The sequence below is a fragment of the Myodes glareolus genome, chromosome 11, assembly GCF_982192425.1.
Source record: "Myodes glareolus chromosome 11, mMyoGla1.1, whole genome shotgun sequence".
Taxonomy (NCBI): Eukaryota; Metazoa; Chordata; class Mammalia; order Rodentia; family Cricetidae; genus Myodes; species Myodes glareolus.
Genome location: NC_142036.1, coordinates 28,832,762 through 28,854,776, shown reverse-complemented (window position 1 = coordinate 28,854,776; position 22,015 = coordinate 28,832,762). Strand labels below are relative to the sequence as shown.

The following is a 22,015-nucleotide window of genomic DNA, read 5'->3' as shown; positions in this document are numbered from 1 at the left end:
CGTTAGCATGCTGAAAACAACTTACAGGATTCTTCTAAATATGATCTATCCTCCCTTACTATTTATCCCACACACACCCTGGCCTTTCTCCAGCCACCTTTGCCACATCTGTTGACATCCAAGCTTTTCCTCCTCCTTTGCCCATCACATTAACACAAAGAGTTACATTGCAAGATTTCCACTCTGGGTGAGCCTTTGGTTTGTAACCCTGAACTTCACTTGGCCGTGGAGCTGTCGTTTCGCTCACTGCTCGCTTCTATTTGTCTGCTCTTTATTTGCAGTTTTTCATATTGATATGCTGAGCATGGCCAGCTGACGTCTCGCCCACCATGTCCAGGGGCGTGCTTCCCGAGATCACCAAGTGGTGCCCTTTCTCCTTCGCTCTGTCAAACTGCCCGAGGACTGCTCCTTCGTCAGCGAAACTGCCCAACTGGAAACTGTTTCTGCCTGATGTTTTATGGAAAATGGCAAGTGTGTTATTGTTCCATGATAATTGGTCATTTTCACTTGCTTCTGTTTCTCTTGAATTAGTTCTACTCAGATCTGTTCACAGAAAAGTACTCATTTGGGCTCATTTTGCCTTTGTCGGCAGGTTATCCAGATGTTATCCATATCTGGACATAACGGTTATAGGAAAATGACCTTTAGCCCAGGTTTCTTTAGTATTTATTTCCTCAACTAATTAACTTACAATTTAAAAGAAAATTCATTGTTGAGTACCTCACACTCTGTTTCATAGTCTGATTTCTTTACTTACCTTCTAAACTGACTAGGTCTAGTCTTTGATGGTCATTAGAACACCTTCCAAAAGAAGCAAGAGACCACCAGTTAGGTGAGGAAGGACACCAGGAAGGTAAGGGGTGAGAAATGGCCTCCAGAAGTGCCTTCCTCTTCTACAAGAATGGCTCTCTGTCCTGACTACACATCAGAATTACAGGCAGTGCTTACAATAAGAACCAATCCTCAAACTCCTCCCCCAGACCAACCAACCAGATTCTCTGGGATCAAACTCTTCAGATATGTTTAAAGTCCACCTAGTTGATGATGATTCTACTCTAAAAAAAAAATGGCAAGAGCAGAGTTTGGGATGTGGAGACATCAGAGCTCTTTCGGGAATATAGCCACATCATCTCTATTACATAGTGAGTCAGATATTAGAAGGCGAGGAAGTTTGAGGGTGGATCCCGCCTCCTTTATAATCTTCATATTATAAAACCAGGAACTTAAATTTTGATCACTGAACAATAGAATGAGATATGAATCATATTTTCAGCCCTGGTGAAGATAGCAAGTCCTCAAAGCCCATACGATTAATATCAGAGACTCCCTGCAATGGGACAAAGACATACTAGTTCCCCCTCCCTTAATCTAAACAGACCTATCAATCACCTGCCCAGTTAAACACATCTGTTCCTGAAATTTTACAAATTAGCGCAAAATCCACCGTAACAAGGGGCATGATGGCCACTCTCCACTGTCCTTTCTTCCCCTTGAAAGCCACTCCTTTTGTCCTGCTTGTTTTCTCCTCTCTGGGGTCCTGTCTGAATTAATTCAACAGAGATCACAAACACCAGCATGTTGAAGGGATGCCAGAGCCAGAACCCTGTTACCAATCCAGCCCATGTCTGCCACTAAAAGATCTATTTGATCCATAGGTATGGCTTAAAGAGTCTCTGCAGACACAGGGTTAAATCAGCCTCCGGACTTAACACAGGCTTCTAGGATTAACCGAGCTCAGGAAACAAGTCGTAAGCAAACAAGCACACAGCCATGCCAAACGTCCATCTCCTGATGGAGATGGGAGGGAAGTGCCAGAGGCACAGAGAGCCAGTTCTGTTCTTCACCCTTGCAAAAACTCATGACTTCCTTCGGAAACTTTAGAACCACGGAAATCAGTCCAATCCTGGGAGAATCTATGTCTCCTATTCAGGACCTATAAGACATTTAGACAGCATTTTTTAAAGATGAATGTATGGCTCAGAAGAGCAACATCTCCACAAAGGTAAGTGGAAGCTGTTTTGATTAACTGCTAATCACTCAGAATCACTTCATTCATCCCCCGAAATATCCAAGTATCTCTGTTTAAATTAACGTGTCAGCTTTTTGATTTTCTCTAATTGTTTGTAAGCATAATTAATTTTTGTGCTTAATCACGTGCCAACTAGCCAGACAGACCTCAAAAACTACCCTTATTTGGGCTAGGGAATTTGCTGTCAGTAAAGTACTTGCCATTGTAAACATGAAGTCCTGAATTCAGATCCCCAGGAGCAGCTAAATATCCTGGTGCAGTAGAACACAGCTGTAGTTCCAGCACTGAGGAGGCCGAGACATGAAGGTCCCTAAGGTCTAAGGTCCCTAAGGTGCCCAAGACAGCCCAGACAAACCAATGGGCTCCAGTTCAGAGAGACCCTGTCTCAAACAATAAGGAGAAGAGTGATGGAGACACCTGATGCTGACTTCTGACCTTCATAGGCATGTGCATACACATGCATGTGCAAACACATACACACATACACACACACACTTCTTCCTACTTAAAAGTAGTTTTATACATTTCATATGGTAATCAGTGGCAATTCCCAGCTTCCCTGGTAATCCAGGAAGGAGGCAGGCACCAGCACTCTAACGTCCTGTGGGTTTTAGTTGCAAACTAAAATAATGTAACTCATGAGAATTACTGAACACAAGATATCCGCTCCTCACAAATACTCCATCTATCCTACGGTAGTACTTTGAGAATGGCCTCCATAGGCTTATATATTTGGATGTTTTATATATTGGAATGCTTAATTCCTTGGTCCCTAGATGGTGGCTTTTTTTTTTTTAAGGAAAGATTAGGAGGTGCGGCCTTGTTAGAGAAAATTCAGCCTACTTGGAAGACGTGTCACTTGGGGGTGGGCTTTGAGGTTTCAAAAGCCTATACCAGGCCCAGTCTTTCTCTCCCCCTCTCTGCCTCTCCCCTATGGGCCAGAGGTAAGCTCTCAGCTATTGCTCTAGCATCATGCCTGCTTGCCAGCTGACACGCTGAACTTACCCTCTGAAAATGTTAAATAAAGCCTCAATCAAGTGCTCTCCTTTACAAGTCGCCTAGCTCACGTCGTCTCCTCGCAGCAGTAGAACAGCGGCTAAGATGCCTCCCAACAGGTACTTATTCGTTGCCTCTGCATTAATTATCGGGGCCTACACGAGATACTACAGATATGGCTCTGCACGGAATCAAACTTAATCCCCGTTTCCACGGAGCTTACAGCCTAATTCTCAATAAATGCCTGCTGATATTATTTCAAGACGCTAAGAAAGGGAACAATCCATTCACTGCTAAAAATAGTGTGGGTGGTACAGCAAGAATTTAGTCTTTCCCTAGAACATGCTGGTTCCCAAAAGGCAGGGATTTGTAAAGTTTCATGAGAAGAAATAATGCTGTCCCGGAGGGCCAGATAACTTTCTGCCATTAATTAAACGTGAAGCAAGGGAGACGGGCTGAGTCGATGCGATGCACGAGGACCATCTTCCTGCTCCCGAAGTCTTCCCAAAGCCCTGAGAGTCACTCACTTCACCCCTCCTGGGCCTGTGGGGGGGTCCACACACACAAATTCAGGAGCTTGAAGAGGTCAGAGGTCTTGTGTCCCCTGGAACTGGAATTATAGGTGGTTGTAAGGCCCCTGATATGGGTACGAGGAACCAAACTCAGGTCACGTGCACGCGCAGTAAGCATTCTTAACCTCTGAGCCATCTTTCCAGCTCCTATATTACAGATTTTAAATACTGCCATTTGGAAAGATAGTGAGGATCTTGAGAAAATGAGAGCACACACCTAAGAGCGGTCATGGACTTGCCAATCTGAAAAGTTATCAGATTATTTACAAGACATTAGAACTAAAGTTCCCAGAATAATAGCACCTATGTTAAAGATTCTCCAAGGCAGAGTGATGGTCTAGAATTTTAGTAACTATGGAGAACTGGAATATTCAGGTCTGGAGCCAAATTATCTTGGGCCATCTTTACCCCTTCAGGCCTCTTTATTGTTTTTTTAACTTTTATTCTTTGTGAATTCCACATCATGTATTCTAATCCCATTTACCTCCCCATCCCCTCCAAAACCAAACAAAGGAGAGAGTGAGTAAGAGAGAGAGAAAGAGAGAGAGAGAGAGATCTTGCCATGGAAAGTGTAGTGTGTCCCATTGAGTCACACAGTGTACCCTTTAGTCCATTCATGCTCACCACGAGTCGTGGGTCTGGTTTAATATCGGTGGCAGTGCCGTAGCCAGCGTCTTCAAGCCAGATCCTTGTGACGATCAAATTTAAACCCTTGTGAGGATGTATGAACGGACCTCTAAATTCCACCCACCCAGACTAAGAATGTCATCAGACAGCAGCTCAGGCCCGTATCTGAGAACTTCCCCACCTTGCTGTAACCCATCTACTGATATTGCCATCAATTTTCTTCAACAGTGCCTTGGTTCTCTTACTATAAGGACTTTATGAAATTGCTACCACACAGGAACATGGGATTTGAGATAACCTAAATCCATGTTCCTGGGCTGTAGTCACTCACATCTTGCTCAAGAATAAACTATTGCTGCCTTTGAAGCGAGATGTGCACTTCCGCATCAACAGTATTACACAACGCCCTAACACTTCCAGGGCTTTTGAAGGGCTCGGCAGTTTTTCATTTTCTTGTATCTGCTCCAGAAAGCAATTCTCCTACTTGCCAGCTCCAGCATGCATCTCAGGAAACTTCTAGACCTTCAGGAGCTGCAGTCCAACCATCTTCAGTGTGAGACAAACATCAGTCTGTGGAAAAGACCACTGCCAAGTCTGTTTTGTTTAACAGAAATGGGTGGAGCTAAGACACTGTTCTACTGTACAATCCAGGCTGGCCTCTAATTCAAGCTCCTCCTACCTCAGCCTCCCGGGTATTGGCACTGCAGGCCTGGCCGATTCTTGAAGCCCATTGCAGTTGTTTTAATGCTTAGTAGTTTATCTCACGCCGTTAGTTATCAACCTTTGTGTTAAGTGTTTTCTGTCTTCCATCTTTTGACTGGCCCCTGACTGAGAGAACATAAGAATTCTACAATTTAAGAATGTCACGATATGTTGGAGAAAATCAAGGAAGAGAAGCCAGCTACTAGCTATTTTTAGAAGGGATCACTCTGTAGCCCAAGCTGGACAAAGATTTAATAATGAAATCAAACTAGAGCAATATTGCACATGGGCATGGATGTCAACACCCTTATTCAATTAAAGAACTTCTGGGGGTTATCACCTCCCCCAATTTCAAACTATACTACAGAGCAATAATAAGAACAACCACACATTATTGGCATAAAAACAGACAGGTTGATCCAAGAAATCTAATTGAAGGCCCAGAAGTAAATCCTCACACCTATGGACACTTGATACAATGGAAAAAAAAAAAAAGAAACCATCTTTAGCCAATGGCGCTGGTCTAATTGGAAGTCAGCATGTAGAAGAATGAGAAAAGATCCGTATCTATCACTCTGCACAAAACTCAAGTCCAAGTGGATAAGAGGCCGTAACATAAATCCTGTTACACTGAACCTGATAGAAAAGATGGTGGAAGTGACTAGCTAATGACTGGCCCAGTCAGAGGAGGCCCATACTCTGGGAGGGAACTCACCCGACAGTCAGGATCCAGAGGCAGTATACCCCAGAGACCTAGGGTAGAACCAGATATGACTGGGGGGGGACAAAAAAATCAATGAAATGATTCCTAATTATATTCTGGTATACTCATAGACTGGTGCCCCACCCAACTGTCACCAGAGGCTTTATCCAGCAACTGATGGAAACAGACACAGAGACTCAAAGCCAAGCATTAGACAGATCTCAGAGAATTCTGCAGAAGAGGGAGATGAAGGATTTTAGGAGTCAGAGCGGTCAAGGACACTACAAGAAAACTCATGGAGTCCACTAACCTGCACTCTGAGGGGCTCACAGGGATGGAAAACACAATCAGGGAGCCTACACAGAACTGACATAGGCCCTCTGCATATATGTTACAACTGTGTAATCTGGTCTTCTTGTGAGAGTCCTAACAGTAACAGCAGGGGCTATTTCTGACTCTGTTGCCTATTTTGGGGACCTGTTCCCACAAGATTGCCTCTTCCAGTCTTATTAGAAGAGGAGGTACCTAGTTTCACAGCAGCTTGATATACCATGGCTAGCTGATATCCACGGGACACACCCTGCATCTGAAGGGAAACAGAGGAAGGGGAGTGGATGGGGGAGAGGGGATGTTGGGGGTAGAAAGCTCAGAAAACTGGAAGCAGAGGAAACTTTCCCTAGATAAAGGGATCTAAAAACAAAAAAGAGATGAGGAGGGGGAAAAGAAACCCCCGTCTTAGAAGATCACGCTAAGAGTGAAAGACGTTCTCCCCAAGATTAGGAACGAGGCAAGGAAGATGCTCTGAGCACTCCTCAAAACTGTACCTGAAAGTTCCAGCGAGCTCAAGATAGCAGAAACTTCTGAAACAAAGCAACACGCTGGGAAAGAAGCAAAACACCTGGAGCCACAGATGACAGAAGTGTGTGTGCAGAGATCTTCATCTATCCAAACACAAAAAACTGTATCGGCAAAAATGCTGTCATTGGTACATGAACACTGATGATGGGAGTGCAACATCATGGGATCATTTTGGGAACAACTGGTGGTTTCAGATGAAGTGCAACTTAACATAAGAGCTAGCAACTTTTCTCCCCAGTTCATCCAGTACAAATAAATGAATAGTTCCAAGATTTGTATGGAAACGCTGTCATGAGTTTTACTTTTCATCTCATTAAAACAGAAGATGGAAAACCAAACTGTGGTAGAGCCATTCAGTGGAGTTCTCTTCAGAAATAGGAAGGAGCCCACCGCTTCAGCAAGCGATAGCCTGGACAAATTTCACAGCCCTATGCGGATGGAAAGCAACCATTCTGAAGGTCGTTTCCATAGCAAACACGTTTAGCAGCAGAAGCAGAGTGGTTGCACGGGTGTAACAGGAAGCCCTCCGGGGTGATGGAGACAGATGATGACGTCATCACAGTGCTGCTTACAAAGGGATACATTTACCAAAACAAACTACACACTTCAAATGGGAATATTCTATTATATAGAAATTGTATGTTAGTTTTCAAAAATATTTAAAAATCTAAATTATAAATCACTTAGACTTGGTTTAAATATGATTTTCTTTAATCTGCATTATACTGGCAATTAGCTTCAAGTTTTGAAAAGCGACACGAAACCTCCTTCTGGTTCTACCAGTGTTAGACTGCTACAAATTCCCACGTAGTAGAATTAATTCAATGAGTAATTTTTTTCTTATAAAGAATTCCAGAGTTCTCTTTACCCACATGAAAAACTGATTTGGTTCTAAGAGTTACATTCATGTTTAGACATAAATCATACTAATGAGAAACATGCTTACCAACACTTAAATATAAACAGTAGGAACATAATAAGTGCACCTATCCATAAAAACACTAGGAAATGGCCCAATTTAGTAAGTAAGAGGCTAAGTGTACCCTCCTGCCTCACAGAGAGAGGTGATGGCTTTCGTTAGCACTAGGCTGTTTCCGGAGGCACCTGTGAGGACAAATGTCAGGAGAGATGAGGGGAAAGTTCTCAAGACAGTAATAAGGGTGAGAAGAGTCAAAAGCCAGAAGTAGATACTTAAAGAATACAAACAACCCAATTTAATCTGATTATTTTTATTACTGCAAAAATGGCTTTAAAGTTAGTTTATTAATGAGGTATTTTTCAAATTATCCCACCAATTCCAAAGGCAGCATTATGAGGAGAGGAAGGCAGAGAGAGAAGGAGGGAGGAGGGAGAGGCATGTGAGGAGAGAGGGTGTGTGTGTGTTTCTGAGAGAGAGAGAAAGAGAGAGAGAGAGAGAGAGAGAGAGAGAGAGAGAGAGAGAGAGCAGCATGTTAAAGTGTGCACTGAAATGTTCATCAGCTTCCTCTTAAGCATCAGCATCTTCTAAGGATGCCTCTACTCACTTAGACACATGGTCAGTGCTTGCTCACAAACCACCTGCGGTTCTCAGGTCCCGGCCATCCACATGATCATTTACAAACAATATGGAGAGAGCTACCAAGGTATCAGTGCCAAGACTGCAAGGCAGGTACCACCCAAATCACTCCTAAGGATGGGACCAACAGTGTTACAGCTACCACAGGCAATGCCAAAGACATCCGCATTCCTTCCGAAATTAGTTCTAATTAAATCTTTCACAGGATCTGGCAACCGTGTACCATTTCCCCTATATACTCTTCACTATTGCTAGCCTCAAAGGCTCACATAGAGGTCCATCAAAACTGGCCCTGAATTGAAATCAAAAATAGAAAATCCAAATCGCGTCTTGATGCCCTGTGAGTACTAGTGAGCCGCTTCCACGTGAAAGTTGTCAAACTGCGCAAACTCGAAGGTATGCGTTCCGATGGCAGCCCAGCCATTCCCTGAGTATTTCACAGGGACGTTTTCCCACAGGACCTTGCCGTTCAACATGCCAGAGGCGAAATAACCCTGCAGGAGAGAGAAAGGTGTTGTGTGAAAAGGTGGAAATGATCCTCAGAAGTCTATTTAAGAATGTAGCTCACATACTTAGTGGAACAAATATCTCTCTCATTCAAGACCTAGAACTATAAAATACAATTTCATGTATTTGAGCAAAAGTCTAAAATACTTCAAAATATTTTTGAAAGAATTAATAAGAAGTACCTGTCTAAACAGTTCCCAAAATACATTAAACCTCGATATTTCCTAATATTCAACCCAAAACCAAAACCACAAAACAAGGCCATAATATTTTTATAGCATTACTATGAAGCTTCAGACAAAAGTCCACTTAAAATAACACTGCAGTTGTACACACGGGCACTTTGACCATGGGAGATTCCTCCAGAGTTTGCTGAGCCCAATGCCTGCTGCAAACTACTATGTGCTTAAGATCTCAATTAAGGACTGTGCACCCAGTCAGAGAAGGAATTAGCTTTCCTTTTGCTCTTTTGTGCCCATGAGGAACATGTCACTACATGTTGGGCTACTCTTGGGTCAGAAGAGCAGTCATCATGAGCTAAACAGAACCATGGGGTGAAGTGGCAGGGGAGAAAGGAAAGTGCACAGAGGTGTGATTTACTGCTAATGAGGGGAAGAAATCAAGTGTGTCTTTCTCAGAAAGTGGCCATTACATTTCCTTTACTGTCTGGCACACGGTAAATTGTAAATTTCAACCTTTATTACCTCTGCTGTAGCACACTATGAACACACACTCAAAAGCACAGCCAGCCACCTAAAATAAGCTACTTTCAAAAGAGAAAGTGCTGGAGAGTCGAGCCATTAGGCCAATGTCCAGCCCAAATCTTTCTGTCTCAAAAGTATAGTACACTGCTCTTTAATTTTATAGATGAAGGCACTGAGAGTTGGGCTGAGTAAGATTCTATGTTGAAGGCTTCAGAGGAGCCAGGAAACAAATCCAAGTCACTCAGGGCCCAGTGTGAATCCACACACCTCTGACTACACAAGTGCACAGTTGTCTTCCTCTCAAAGGCACTCCTGGACACTCCCTGCCACTTCTAGAGCAGTGACCATTAGCCCTGGGCCAAGGAACACAAATACACAAATCATATTAGACATACAGCCTGTCCCATGGGGCCACAGTGCCTCCTGGTCCCACTCCCCAGGCTCCAGTCATCTGACTTCCCAGATGCTCCCTAGACAAGGCTAGACCAGCCGCCTTCTGCACCAGCTATGAGGGCTACTCAGCTTGTTCTCGGCCTCATTCACATCTAAACTCAAGCATGACCCACTTGGCACAGTCTTCTCTAACTTCCATGACTAGGAAGCCAGAGCAAGGGGGCCATTTTATCACATTACCCCAAATTTCTTTATATCTATGTCTGCACTCATTTCCAAGCTACCGACTTAGAACAAAGCTCAGCAAACCCAGGCCCCAGGCAGCCACCTCCTTCCATAGTGAACTTTGATTGGCATGCAGGCACACTAATCATTCACCTCCTGTCTGTCATGGCTGTCTCATGACAACAACAGAGTTGAGTGGCTGTAGCACAGAGCACATGGACCACAAGCCCAGCTGTCTCCCATCTGGCTCTTCAGGTCAAATGCTTGCCTAGTCCTGAGTATGAAGTCCTTCATCTAGCATGACTAATCTAGAAGGTAGCTAATTCCAAACCAGAGAATGGCAGAAGTTAATTGGTGTGCCCCAAGTCTCAAAAAAAAAAAAAAAAACCCCATTGGTGGCAGAATTGGACTTAGAAATAGACCTTTTGGTGTTTCTCTCTTACCTACCTGGCACTATTAACAGGTCATAGGATCTAGGAGAGATCCCACCACCACTCCCTTTCCACTTACCGAACATAATATTACACCAACTCTTAGTGACTTAAACCTATAGACTAATGTAGCTTTCAACCCTCATCCGAGAAGCTTCCTTTTGCAGCAGATGGTGATTAACACATAGACTCACAACTAGGCTAGGTGTAGAGAACGCTCCACCCTACACAGGACACCTACATCACACTCATTCTCCCAGGTGATCATGGGATCATGCAGAAGAGAAGATGGGTTTATAAGGACCAGAGACAATGGGTGACCACAGGAAAACGGTTTTCGGGACACAGCAGGACATCTGGATTATGAGCTCACAGCAGTTGGGACAGCATGCATGAGCCTTGTGCAAGCTCACACCAGACAACTGCCAAGGCGGAGAGAAGAGGTGGGTATGAAGCCCCTCCTGCCCCAGGCCAAGGAGCAACTGGCAACTGACAACCACACTGAGAGGACGGTTAAGTTTTCTTAAAGCATGTGGCTCCTGGTAGATAGAACATGCTCTAAGGGATTTGGCACATACCCAAGAGGATGTGGGCAATGTAAATTGGATTTGATAGATTTAAAAAAAAAAAAGGACACAAAGTCATGTGGGTAGGGAAGAAGTTAGATCTGGTAGAAGATGGGTGGTGAATATACCAAAATACATTATAGGAAATTCTCAAAAATAATTTAAGAATTAAATGCAATTAAAAAGAAATAAATGCAATTCTTCTTATAAATGCCTGTCTCCACCAATCACACCACATAAGCATTCAGGAACTATGTTTGGGATCATTCTATCAAAGAACAACGAAAACCAATTATGCCATTAAGAATGATACGATCAAATAAACTATACCACAGCACAATTAGATCCTCAAGTCTATTAATAAAGAGCTTAAAAATCAGAATTCTCATTTTCAGTGGCTGAATGGATACCAAGAAAAACATTTTAAGTTTTTTTCAGTCTCAATTTTAATTTCTATTTACAACCAAAGTGAAGGTATGAAAGGATCACTATGGAAGAGACACTTTCCCACACAGCATCCTTCGAGAGCACTGCCAGCCAGCACCGTGTGATCAACCAAGGATGCTGATGTTACTATGGAAGAGACACTTTCCCACACATCATCCTTCGGGAGCACTGTCAGCCAGCACCGCATGATCAACCAAGGATGCTGATGTTACTAGGGAGGAGACACTTTCCCACACAGCATCCTTCAGGAGCACTGTCAGCCAGCACCGCATGATCAACCAAGGATGCTGATGCTAATGCTTAGATTTCCTTTATCCCATGGTTACTCCAGTATCATCTCTAATACAGACCAGCAGGAATAAGCTTCTATGGCTTTGCTACTCTGGAGGGTTCTATTTACACTCATGGTTCAAGAACACTGAGAACTGCTAGTTCACTTGCTCACTTAACCAATTACAACTCAATTTAAAAGACAAAAACCAAGTTCAAAGAAAACAGTGCTCTAAAAAGTCAGGTTATGGGTCTCTGGCGCACCACCCTGTCCCGCAGATGGAGACTTTAATGACTCCACAGCAGACTCCCTCGTTTCATTGTTTCTATCCTTCCGTTTGTTTTCTAATAGAAAATTCTAGAAAGTTGCACATTTTATCTTTACTCTCTCCTGTCCATAATACTCACCTTAATGCTTAGGCTGAGTGTATACCATCTTTTTGCTGTAATGTCAGTGTGTCCTGAAGTATATGTGATCCATCCACCTGTAACACAAAACAATCTCTCAGCTGGGCTGCTTGTACAACCTAAATCCCAGGGTCTTACAACTTTGGGAGCTTCAGAAATGGCACCTGTATGTAGTTAAGTCTGCCTTAGGGAAGCACTGTCCCTTCATTTCCACATCTGTAAGTGACTTCCAAGGAAAATCCTTCATTCAGCTACACACTACACAAGCCTGTACTGAGAGTCTATTCTACACCACAGAACATAAGTGCACTCACGGCAGAATGAATGAGATAAACTTAAAAACCACTCACGTCTGACAAAGCAGCATGTAAACCCACAGATGTTCTTATATCTGATTAGAGCAGTCCAAGACTACCAGAAACTATCAGCTAGTAGATACGCTTACATGGAAACTATCAGCTAGTAGATACGCTTACATGGAAACTATCAGCTAGTAGATACGCTTACATGGAAACTATCAGCTAGTAGATACGCTTACATGGAAACAGCATCAGTTACAACAGAGAGAGAACCGAACAAGCTAGTTTTGCACTTAGGGCATTTGAATGTCTGGAAGAAACCTAGGGTTAGACATCAAGCAAGTGACTTCGAACTACAGCAGTGGGTACTGAAGATGCAGGTTGAAATTCCTAGTTCTGGCTCCACCACTAACTAGTTTGAGGGACTTTGGGATGAGCAATCCATGTATCAATGAGGCGTCTCCTAGATGGGCCACACTATGACAACATCCTTACCACCTGTCACTCTCTGTTATTTTATTTACAGGGTTGGAACAAAGAGCAGAAAACTATAAAATAAAAAAAAATGTCACTAATGTGGTAAACCAAGAGACTGAGAATTAAGAAGTTACCACCACAAGGCCTCATGTCACTGCAGCTGTGTGACCTAAGTGCCATCCAGTGTCAACAAGCATCTAGGCCCGCATTGGGCATTAAGAGCTGTTCTGCATAGGCCAGCGCTGCAGAGACAGATGCCAGCGAGAAGAGGCAAACTCCTTCCCAGCATTCCGTGTATTAGGGGATAGGAGTCGCCGTGCTAAGAGGCTCAGCCTGCCCCTTGATTTCCATAAGCACCAATACTTCCAGTCTTCCAGGAGGCTCCCCAGTGTGTTCTCCCTCCATCACTACCCCACCCGGGTCTCCACGAACCCACGCCCCGAACACCCAACGCTTCCTACTGTTCCTTCTCATTGCTGAGCTGCCCTCCTCCACCCTAATAGCTGTGATTTCGAATGGCTCGGGACTTGCTGACACACGTTGAAATTCTTCCCCCTAGACACACAGGCTCCAGGTAAGTCCTGACCCGTTGAGATGTGTCATTTACCCAGGTCAGCTGTGACTCTGTAAGATCCGTTTGCGAAAATCCAGAAGAAAACTCCTGTAGCCGTCCTCACCAAAATGCCGCCTTTCGTCACCCTTCCAGCGATGAACACGCCCCCTCTCTGAGGGGTCTCTATGTAGACATCACACTGCACAGTCATGTTGGCCCTGCAGGATCAAAGAGTCGATTACCCTCTGCAGTCCTGGTACCAACCCAGCAGTAACAAGCCGCTTCATAGCAAATGTCTCCCGTCCTCAGTTGAGAGAGTAACTGGCTATGTCTGAATGGGTAGTGAGGACGGGCTTCAAGAATCCTCACTGATGGCTGTTTCAAGTTTTACACGATTAAACGAACCGACTTTGTTGATTCTTTCAGTGGGTTGGTGGACAGCGTTTACTGGCTTTAGGCACTGGAATGGTATGCTACTTGTCTTTCTATACTAAAGCAGTTTGTCATCGTGTGGTGTGATACCGAATGAGGCACTTCCATAGCGCATAAAGCGAAGTTTCTGGTGAGTCTGAATAGAAAGATTTACCTACATTTCCATCACAGCACAGCAGGCAGCCCATGCCAGGGATGTCTCAACTACTCTGAGGCCAATGTGTAGATCTCTATCTATCAAGATTAAGGAACCAACTCCCTTAAAGATCTGACTAAATTCTGTCTCTAAAGGGACTGTTGATTTGTGGGCTAGAGTGGCCCCACCGGATGGCCCTGGCTCAGTTCCTGGCACTTAGACAGCAGCTCACAGCTGTCTGACCTCCAGTTTCCAGAGAGTCGATGCCTTCTTTTGGGCTTTGCCAGCAAAACACACACAGGGCACACAGATAGAGAGGCAAAACGCCCATATATACATCAAATAAATCTCAAAGCAATGAAGATAGTATTTTACGTTGATTCTGCATCAGGACCTCTAAGATATAACAGAGAGTTTGCTAACTCAGCAGAATGGTACCATCTGCACGGTGCCTAATTCAGTAGGTCTGAGGTGGGCCCTTGAATGAGGCTTCCCAGGTAATGTGATGATGCTGGCCCACAGATATCACTTTGAGAAGCATTTTACCCTGCATAGAATGTCTGCCTGAGGCCTGTATGGATGCAGCAAAGCACTGGTTATAGGCGCACTGGTCCATGGGGCTATCAAGGGAAGGGAAAGATTCTGCCATGCAGAAACTATCAGAGCTCTTACAGTAGGCTCTCCTCTCTGTTGGTTTCCTTGAAACATCTTACCAGGGACAGCTCTTTCCCTCTGACACAGCTCTCCCACTCCAAAACATCTTCCCTGAAAACAACCCACTTTATACTCAACAACTAACAGCAAAGAGGAAGAAGAACGTGCACATCATCGATTTAGCTAAAGCAAAACTAAGGGTGCCAGGGTACCAGGGCGTCTATCTGGGAAATAAGGTGCGAGGGTATGGGATCCAGAGCTGTGTGTCCTTTACATCTCACAAAGCTCCTTCTGAAGTGAATTGTTCACAGCTGAACTTTACCACATAGGGGGACGAGGGTCAGGAGGGGAGAGGAGAGAGGAGAAAGGAGAGGGAGAGAGGATGATGGAGGGAGAGAGAGAGACAGAGAGAGGGAGAGAGAGAGACAGAGAGACAGGGAGAGATAATTTGTAGGTGTCTGTAATGAGAAAAGAAGAAGATACTACCTAAAGCGGGCAAAACAGAAAGTCAGCATCCTAAAATTCCATAACTAAATTAAAGGTGAAGGTATAAGTTTTGTCAATTGTATTTTAACTAGACAATATATATATATAAGTTGTGTGTTTAATATATATCTAAAGAAAAGTTTGAATGTTTAGGATTGCTTTTTAAGTAGCTTCCTCGACTTAGTTTAGGTGTAATTCTACTGTTTGTCCAGCAGGTGGCAACACCAGCTCAACAAATCAACTCTGGTAAACTATTCAAATCACAAGGTCTGCAAGTAAGCATTACATTATAATATATTATATTATTTGTTATATAATCAAGTCCAAGTATTCTCAATTCTTTTGTTAAAGTTAAATTTCTCTCACTAAAGTTATTATCAACCTGGAATAATCTGAGGTCATTTGAGTTCACACAACCATGACCTGCCTAGTAGGCTTCTTGACATGAGGACTACTGCAAGCTCGTCACTCAGAACGGACCCAGATCAGAAGGTTAGGCACTGAGGGCATCTCTCTCACACACCAGTGGTAATCGCCTATAATGCTGATCGTACTGGAAGCGTCGGCAGCCCAGGTGATAGGTCGTTGATTGAGAACTTGGCGCAGTGTAAAGCGGTGCTGTCCGGGGTCTTCGTTATTTATGTAGTACTCAAACACGCCGGTCTGATCAGCAAAGTTCGGAGCTTCGCTAAAAAATGGGTACTCTGTCAGAACACAACAAATCTTCTGCTTAGTGTCTCAGCGGCCGAGCATCAACCCCTTACCAGTCCCCTCCTATCTGATATCTGTGGAATATTGTGAGACACTTTCCAGTGATTTTTAAAATATAAATTATACTTAACACCAACCAAAATTTAGACCTAAAGATGTGTGTGTGCGTGCGTGCATGTGTGTGTGTGTGTGTGTGTGTGTGTGTGTGTGTGTGTGTGATATTTGGAGATGTATAGCCAAATAGCTGACCAGACGCCAGTACCAAAGCCCAAAGGCCCTTCTATGTCAAGCAGCTGAACGTTCATGCCCTGCCATCGGAATATGAGACCCAGCAGTGATTGGCACAGGCGGGAGTCTCCATGTTGGGTGGAACAAGCTGTGCTGCCCTCTACAGGAGGAATGCTGGTACATCACGCTGTACATCTGTACATCTGGACAGTGGTCAATTTTGGAGGCAGATTATAGAGCTACTGAACTCAACTTTGAAGCCTTCAGACCCACCAAACACTACTGCTTCGCAAGCAAATGCTGTTGCTTGCTGGGTCCTCTAGAGATACAAGTGCAACAAGCACGCTTCTGCTTTCAGATGGTTTCCCAATGGTGCATCCTCCAAGGCTTCTCTAATCACGTCAGGGCAGACCTCCTTAAGACCCAAGGGCTAAACTCCAGCAAGCAATGAGTTGAAGCCCCTAACTCTAGCATGGGTGCCCTTAGGCACTCAGTTCCCTGGCACCGAGATACAGACACAACGTGATTTAGCCTCCACATGAAACATATAGGGATGGCCAAGGAGGTGGTACCTAGCTATCATCTTAGGTTTCACCCAAAAGAGCTTAGAATTATAACTTTCCTCCTCACAATGACTTCTGCATCTTTTTCTGGAACTGAAAAATACAACTTCACCTCAAAGAACTGGAAACATTGGCTATCTTTTAACCAGATAAGACTCAAAGGGCTAGAAGGGACATCATGACCTTGGACATCACACATCTGTCATTCATGCAGTCCGACGAGAAGACAATGCTCTGCTCTGCAGAGGATGGATGGCAGGTGACGCCAGCTTAGAGACCACTCACCAACGTTGAAATCATCCTTATAGCTTCTCGGGAAGGGCTGCGACTTGGGGGGTGGCGGGTAGCTGCCTTTGCGCCCTGTGGTGAGAGTGGTGAGCGTCACCAGCTCATCCTCCTGCAGTTCTATGGCAAAGCTGCCACCGCTGTCCAGGAGCTGAAAAAGAACACAGCCCCACGTTCACGGCCAGGTGCTAGCAACCTCACGGGCGTGGACGTGGGGACAGCTTTGAAAGAAGCAAGCTTAGACAGTCGTTCTGCTAGAGCTTCCTAAACACGTGGGGAAGACACAGCAATACCAAGGCCCTCAACACTTTCTAACGGTGTTTTTCAAGAGGGTATAGAAGACATTTTGTAGAAAAGAAGTTTCACCAGACAAGGTGAAAAGGCCAAGATGGCCTCCTCCTCCATTGCACTGCAGGCTCCTTTAAGTTCACGTTGGTTTGATTAATGCAACTCAGAGGCTTGTTTGTTTCTTCCAGAGCTTTACTAACAGACAAGAAGGCATGAAAGCTCCCAGACAGCTCAACTGGTGAACAACAGGAACCTCTCACATAGGGGCTTCAACTCATTGCTTGCTGGAGTTTAGCCCTCGGGTTTTAAGTTGCTGGAATAAGCATAGCCCTCTGGAGACATTAGAATCCCACACAACTAGCGGGGACCTGAGATTGAGCCCATTTTTCAAACTTTAATGAGTTTTTATCTACCCTGAACTAAAGGATTTAGCATTATTTCTTGGCTTTAGGGGTAAAAAGATGCAGAACCATGGACATCCAGTGCCACACTCTGGCTCAGGATTAACGCCAGATAGTATTCTTATGGGAGAAATCAGTTGCATTATACTATTTCTAGCAACTTATTATACAAGTAGAGAGTGTTCTATAGGTACTTAATCACTGATACTGACTAGCTAATTGTCAGAACATTATTATTAAAAATGCAGCAGACAAAGTCAGTTCAATGATGTAATATGCTTGCTTGGGCCAGTTCATTCTTTGAATTTTTTCCTGAGGAACTACCAAGTACCAAACACCTCTAGACTAAAATAAGGCAGAGCCCCAATCTCAAGGTAGCCAGAGTCCTGGGGGAGTATTTAATGAGATCCACACAGAGTCCTGCACTGGGTCAGGTGAGCAAGGCTTCAAAGAAACGGACACTTGGGCTGACGTGTCTTCAGAGATACGACGGAAGCCATTTTAGGAGTTTACTCTCTGTGAGCAGAGGCCAGCTACTGAGATCTGCCTCTGGAAGGGAAAGCTATCTTCCAGGGTCTGAGAAGACAGAGGTGGTCACATGACAGGACAATGATAGTCACGTGGGGAATGTGACCTGACGGGGAAGATTGATGATGCATTCCAAAGGACTGCAGGCACACCACCCTAGCAGCAGGACCATGGCTTGCCCTGAGACTCAGATTGGAGTCTGTTGAAGCCGTGGGCAGTTTCTGAACAATGAGGCTTAATGGAGAGCGGACACAGGCAGCAGGGAGAACAAGAAACAATGGTGAAGAAGTGAATACACAGAGGGCAGAACCGCCTACAGCCAACTGCCAAGGGGACAGACCAGGACAGAGGGAAACAATCTCAAAGGAGACCTGCATCTCTCAATTGGGCGGCCAGACAACAGTGGGCACATCCGCCAATATAAACAAGCACTTAGTACAACTACCAACACACCAGGCGTTCACATCTCAGTCAGGATTTCTGTTTAAGAACAATACGGAGAGATGTTTATCTCTACTGTCCTGGTGCCATAAAATCAACTTCATTTTTAATTCATTAATCACATTTGTCCCTTTTTACTATTGTAATGCCCCAAATGGAGGAATCAATTTTAAGACTACCCATAGAGAGTCCAGTTGTTTGAAATGAAGCCTCTCCGATGGTCCTCTAAGCTTGGTATACCACACCTGTAGCTCTTGTATTTCTCTCTGGGAAGAAAACACAAGAAAGCACACTTGAGAGATTCATCATATCCTGGAATTAGTCTCTCAAAAAGAGAGCTACGTCCAGTGTTTCACGCTGCGGAAAGAACTGTCTCAAGGTTAACACAGTAACACTTTCGGAAACAGGAAGCCAGGCTCCAGCAAGGCTCTCGTTTCCTATGGATGCCAGCCACTAAGCAAAGCAGACACCACCAGCAACAACACGTCTATGTCAAAGTACCTATACGATTGTCCTTTTCTGGCTTTGTTTCAGTGGAGACACTCTGGAGAAACCCAAGGAAAATCAGCACAGCCCGAAAGACACTGACTTGCATTGTGAGGGAACCTAATCAGCCTGGATCGGTACTCAACTGGGCATGCTCAGAAGTGCTCCTGCCATCGTCTGCTTTTGAGTATGTGTTCTCTGACCTTGCGTTAAGTAGGTCTACTACTGAATCTGTCTATTGCTTTTCCTGAGTAAGCCACCACCTTAAACTGAGAGTCCTTGGGAACAGTGGGCTTTCCTCTGTGACCGTGGCCAGGGTCCCAGAAGAACACTGTCATGTTTCCTTTTATGGGAGAGAGTGCTACAGAAATAAATCTCCCTCCTCTGTTAGCTCATGGCTTTCACACCTGAGAATGCTGGCAAATGTCAAACACAGGTCTTAGTGCCTTGGCTTCCCATGAAAGAAGCTTTGTTAAACATTTAATTACTTTAAAATGTCTTTACTTATTATCACAGAATCTTACCTGGCTTTCTTCTGCCTTCTTGTGTTATTGTCATTCATATAAAATTAAACTTCTTCAAAGGTAATCATTATGTTCTAAATTTTTTCCTTCAAAGTATATAATATTATGGTAAATGCAAAAATACTAACTAAAATCTGAAGATCCAGTATGAATAATTAATAATGTCCTAAAAGTATCTTAAATTATTCTTCATATTTTCATAATTATCATTAATTATAATATTATATATTACAGTAATTTCTCTCAAGTTAGTAAATCCTGAGGACCACTTTGACAAGGGCAATAATTCTAGACATATATAAGAAAGAGACTCATCTTTCAAAAGAACTCAAGAGGAGATGCATCTCCATGCTCACAGTTGGTCCACACGGAAAGCACCAGACCCACGTGAGTTTTAACAATTTGGTAATGAAACATTTCCAGCGGCATCTTAGGGTTTCTGAGCAATAACCCACACGTAGCTGGGTTGTCTTAACATCTCTGAATGTCTTCGTCATGTGCTTTAGATAAATACGTGGGTGGCAAGAGCTTGCAATATAAAAAAAAAATAAACATGTAGCTTTTGGCTTGATTTTGGAGACAGCTGTTCAATAGCAAAAAGCCTAGATCTGTGCCTCTTTCTGAAGCCTTCCAGCTTCCTGGAGTAGGACGTTTAATCAAATACAGAATGCAGTCATTCCACTGTCTGTGCTTTGTGAGCAAGCTCACCTTTGCTAGGATGCTCAATCAAATACAGAATGCAGCCATTCCACTGTCTGTGCTTTGTGAGCAAGCTCACCTTTGCTAGGAGTTAGAGAAACCACACTGCTTTTTTTATTACACTTAGTAGACGTTTTGTCTTCTTTTATATTAATAAATTTTGTTCACTTAATTTTATGAATGTATATAATGAATTCTTGTTGGGCTCCCTTTATCCTCTCTTATCCTCACCCCCAGCCCTGCTGGCTGCCTAATAATTCTATGGCATAAAAACTTATTCTATGACTTCGCTAGTAAAAAAAAAAAAAGTATACTGGCTTCTTCCATTTCAACTTTAATAAGAGGTTTTTTTTAAAAAAATGGTGACTTTTGGGTATTTTTGTTTAATTTGGCTTCATTTGTTTGTTTTTCAGTATGGAACACTCTAAGCTTTAGAGCTTGAAAATTTCTCACCAGGTGGTGGTTGCTGTATGCCTTTAATCCCAGCACTCAGAGATAGAGGCAGGCAGATCTTTGTGAGATCAAGGCCAGCCTGGTCTACAGAGTGAGTTGCAGGACAGCTGGGGCTGTCTCAAAAAAAGGGAGGGGGGAGAAAGAAAAAAATAAAAATAAAAGAGAAAAGGAAAATGAAAATCCCTTAGGCCACAGAACTGTTCTTAGACCACCAATAATAGTTTTCCTACAAAGGACTTTTTAAGTCCCCAAAGCCTTAGGCAGCTTTATCCAGTACTGGTCTCTGTTTGTTTGTGAAGGTCAGAAGCAGAAGGTCAGAAGAGGCTGGTAATGTGGCTCAGTCGGTGGCAGGCTTGCCTAGCATTCCTTACCCAGCACCCGCTGAAGCAGGTATACTGGCACAGGGCTGTAATCCCAGCACTCAGCAGGAAAAGGTGGGATGCTCAGGAGTTTGTGGTCATCCTCCACTGTGCAGTGAGGCCAGGCTAGACCAGCTATTACATAAGACTACTATTAAAAAGGGAAATGAAGGAGATACAAGACACCAGGACAGGTTTCATTTATATACAAATTCTTAGTAATTCTATAATACAAGACTTCACTTAAGAATCGATGACCTGTAATATAATACAAAATTTTAAAGATTTATTTTATTTGCTTATTTCTGTATGTCACATGTGTGACATTTGGAGGCCAGAAGAAGGCCTGAGATCCTCTGTAGCTAGAGTCATGTGTAGTTGTGAGTTATTTGACAGAGGTGCTGAAAATCCGGCTCCAATCTTTAGGGAAAGTAGCAAGCACTCTTAACCACTAGGTCATCTGTCTAACCCCAAGATAAATGTTGAAAGCAAAATGAAAGTTAAACATATGTACTTACCAAAGATCCCTTTAGCGTGAAGGTGGCCAGCTGGCTTGAGACATTATAATACGGCAGATATGGCCGTATACACATGGAGTGTTTATGACTCTGAAGGAAGAGAGTCATGTAAGTTATCCAAATAATATACACACTATATTGTGGGGGAAACTTTACATAATCAATGCTTGAAGAGTAGCAAAAGAAGCAAACATTTATAACAAATTTGAATTTAATACAATCCTAACATAACCTTAATGAGGGTGTGCCTGGCCAAAGCTTAGAATAAGGGAATGGCCCTAATGGCAAGCTAAATACATAGAAACAGATCCAAAGAACAAGAACCATAAATCGAATAAATATAACAGGTCATATAAATATGTACTGTCCTCTTTTCTTCTCTATACTCTTAAAACATCATCTAAAGTAATAATTTCACAGCATTCTATTCTCTTCCTGTTGGAAATGTGATATGCATAATAAAAATGGGAAAACATAAAAGCTAAAAGGGAATGAAAAGGC

The 22,015-nt window shown here is 43.5% G+C and overlaps 1 protein-coding gene across 2 annotated transcripts in view; it reads right to left on the bottom strand.

Moving 5' to 3' along the window:
- Window positions 1–7,180: 7,180 nt before the first annotated feature.
- The window catches only part of Galc (galactosylceramidase), a 48,845-nt gene continuing 34,010 nt past the window's right edge, over window positions 7,181–22,015 (bottom strand). For both annotated transcript variants that reach the window (XM_048449370.3, XM_048449371.3), the window contains 7 exons: window positions 21,515–21,604; window positions 18,655–18,741; window positions 16,818–16,968; window positions 15,554–15,734; window positions 13,377–13,540; window positions 11,994–12,070; window positions 7,181–8,536 (listed from right to left, as the gene is read on the bottom strand). In XM_048449370.3, the coding sequence (XP_048305327.2) occupies window positions 8,390–8,536; window positions 11,994–12,070; window positions 13,377–13,540; window positions 15,554–15,734; window positions 16,818–16,968; window positions 18,655–18,741; window positions 21,515–21,604 (897 nt within the window). In that variant the 3' untranslated portion in view covers window positions 7,181–8,389. The remainder of the gene's footprint in view (window positions 8,537–11,993; window positions 12,071–13,376; window positions 13,541–15,553; window positions 15,735–16,817; window positions 16,969–18,654; window positions 18,742–21,514; window positions 21,605–22,015) is intronic.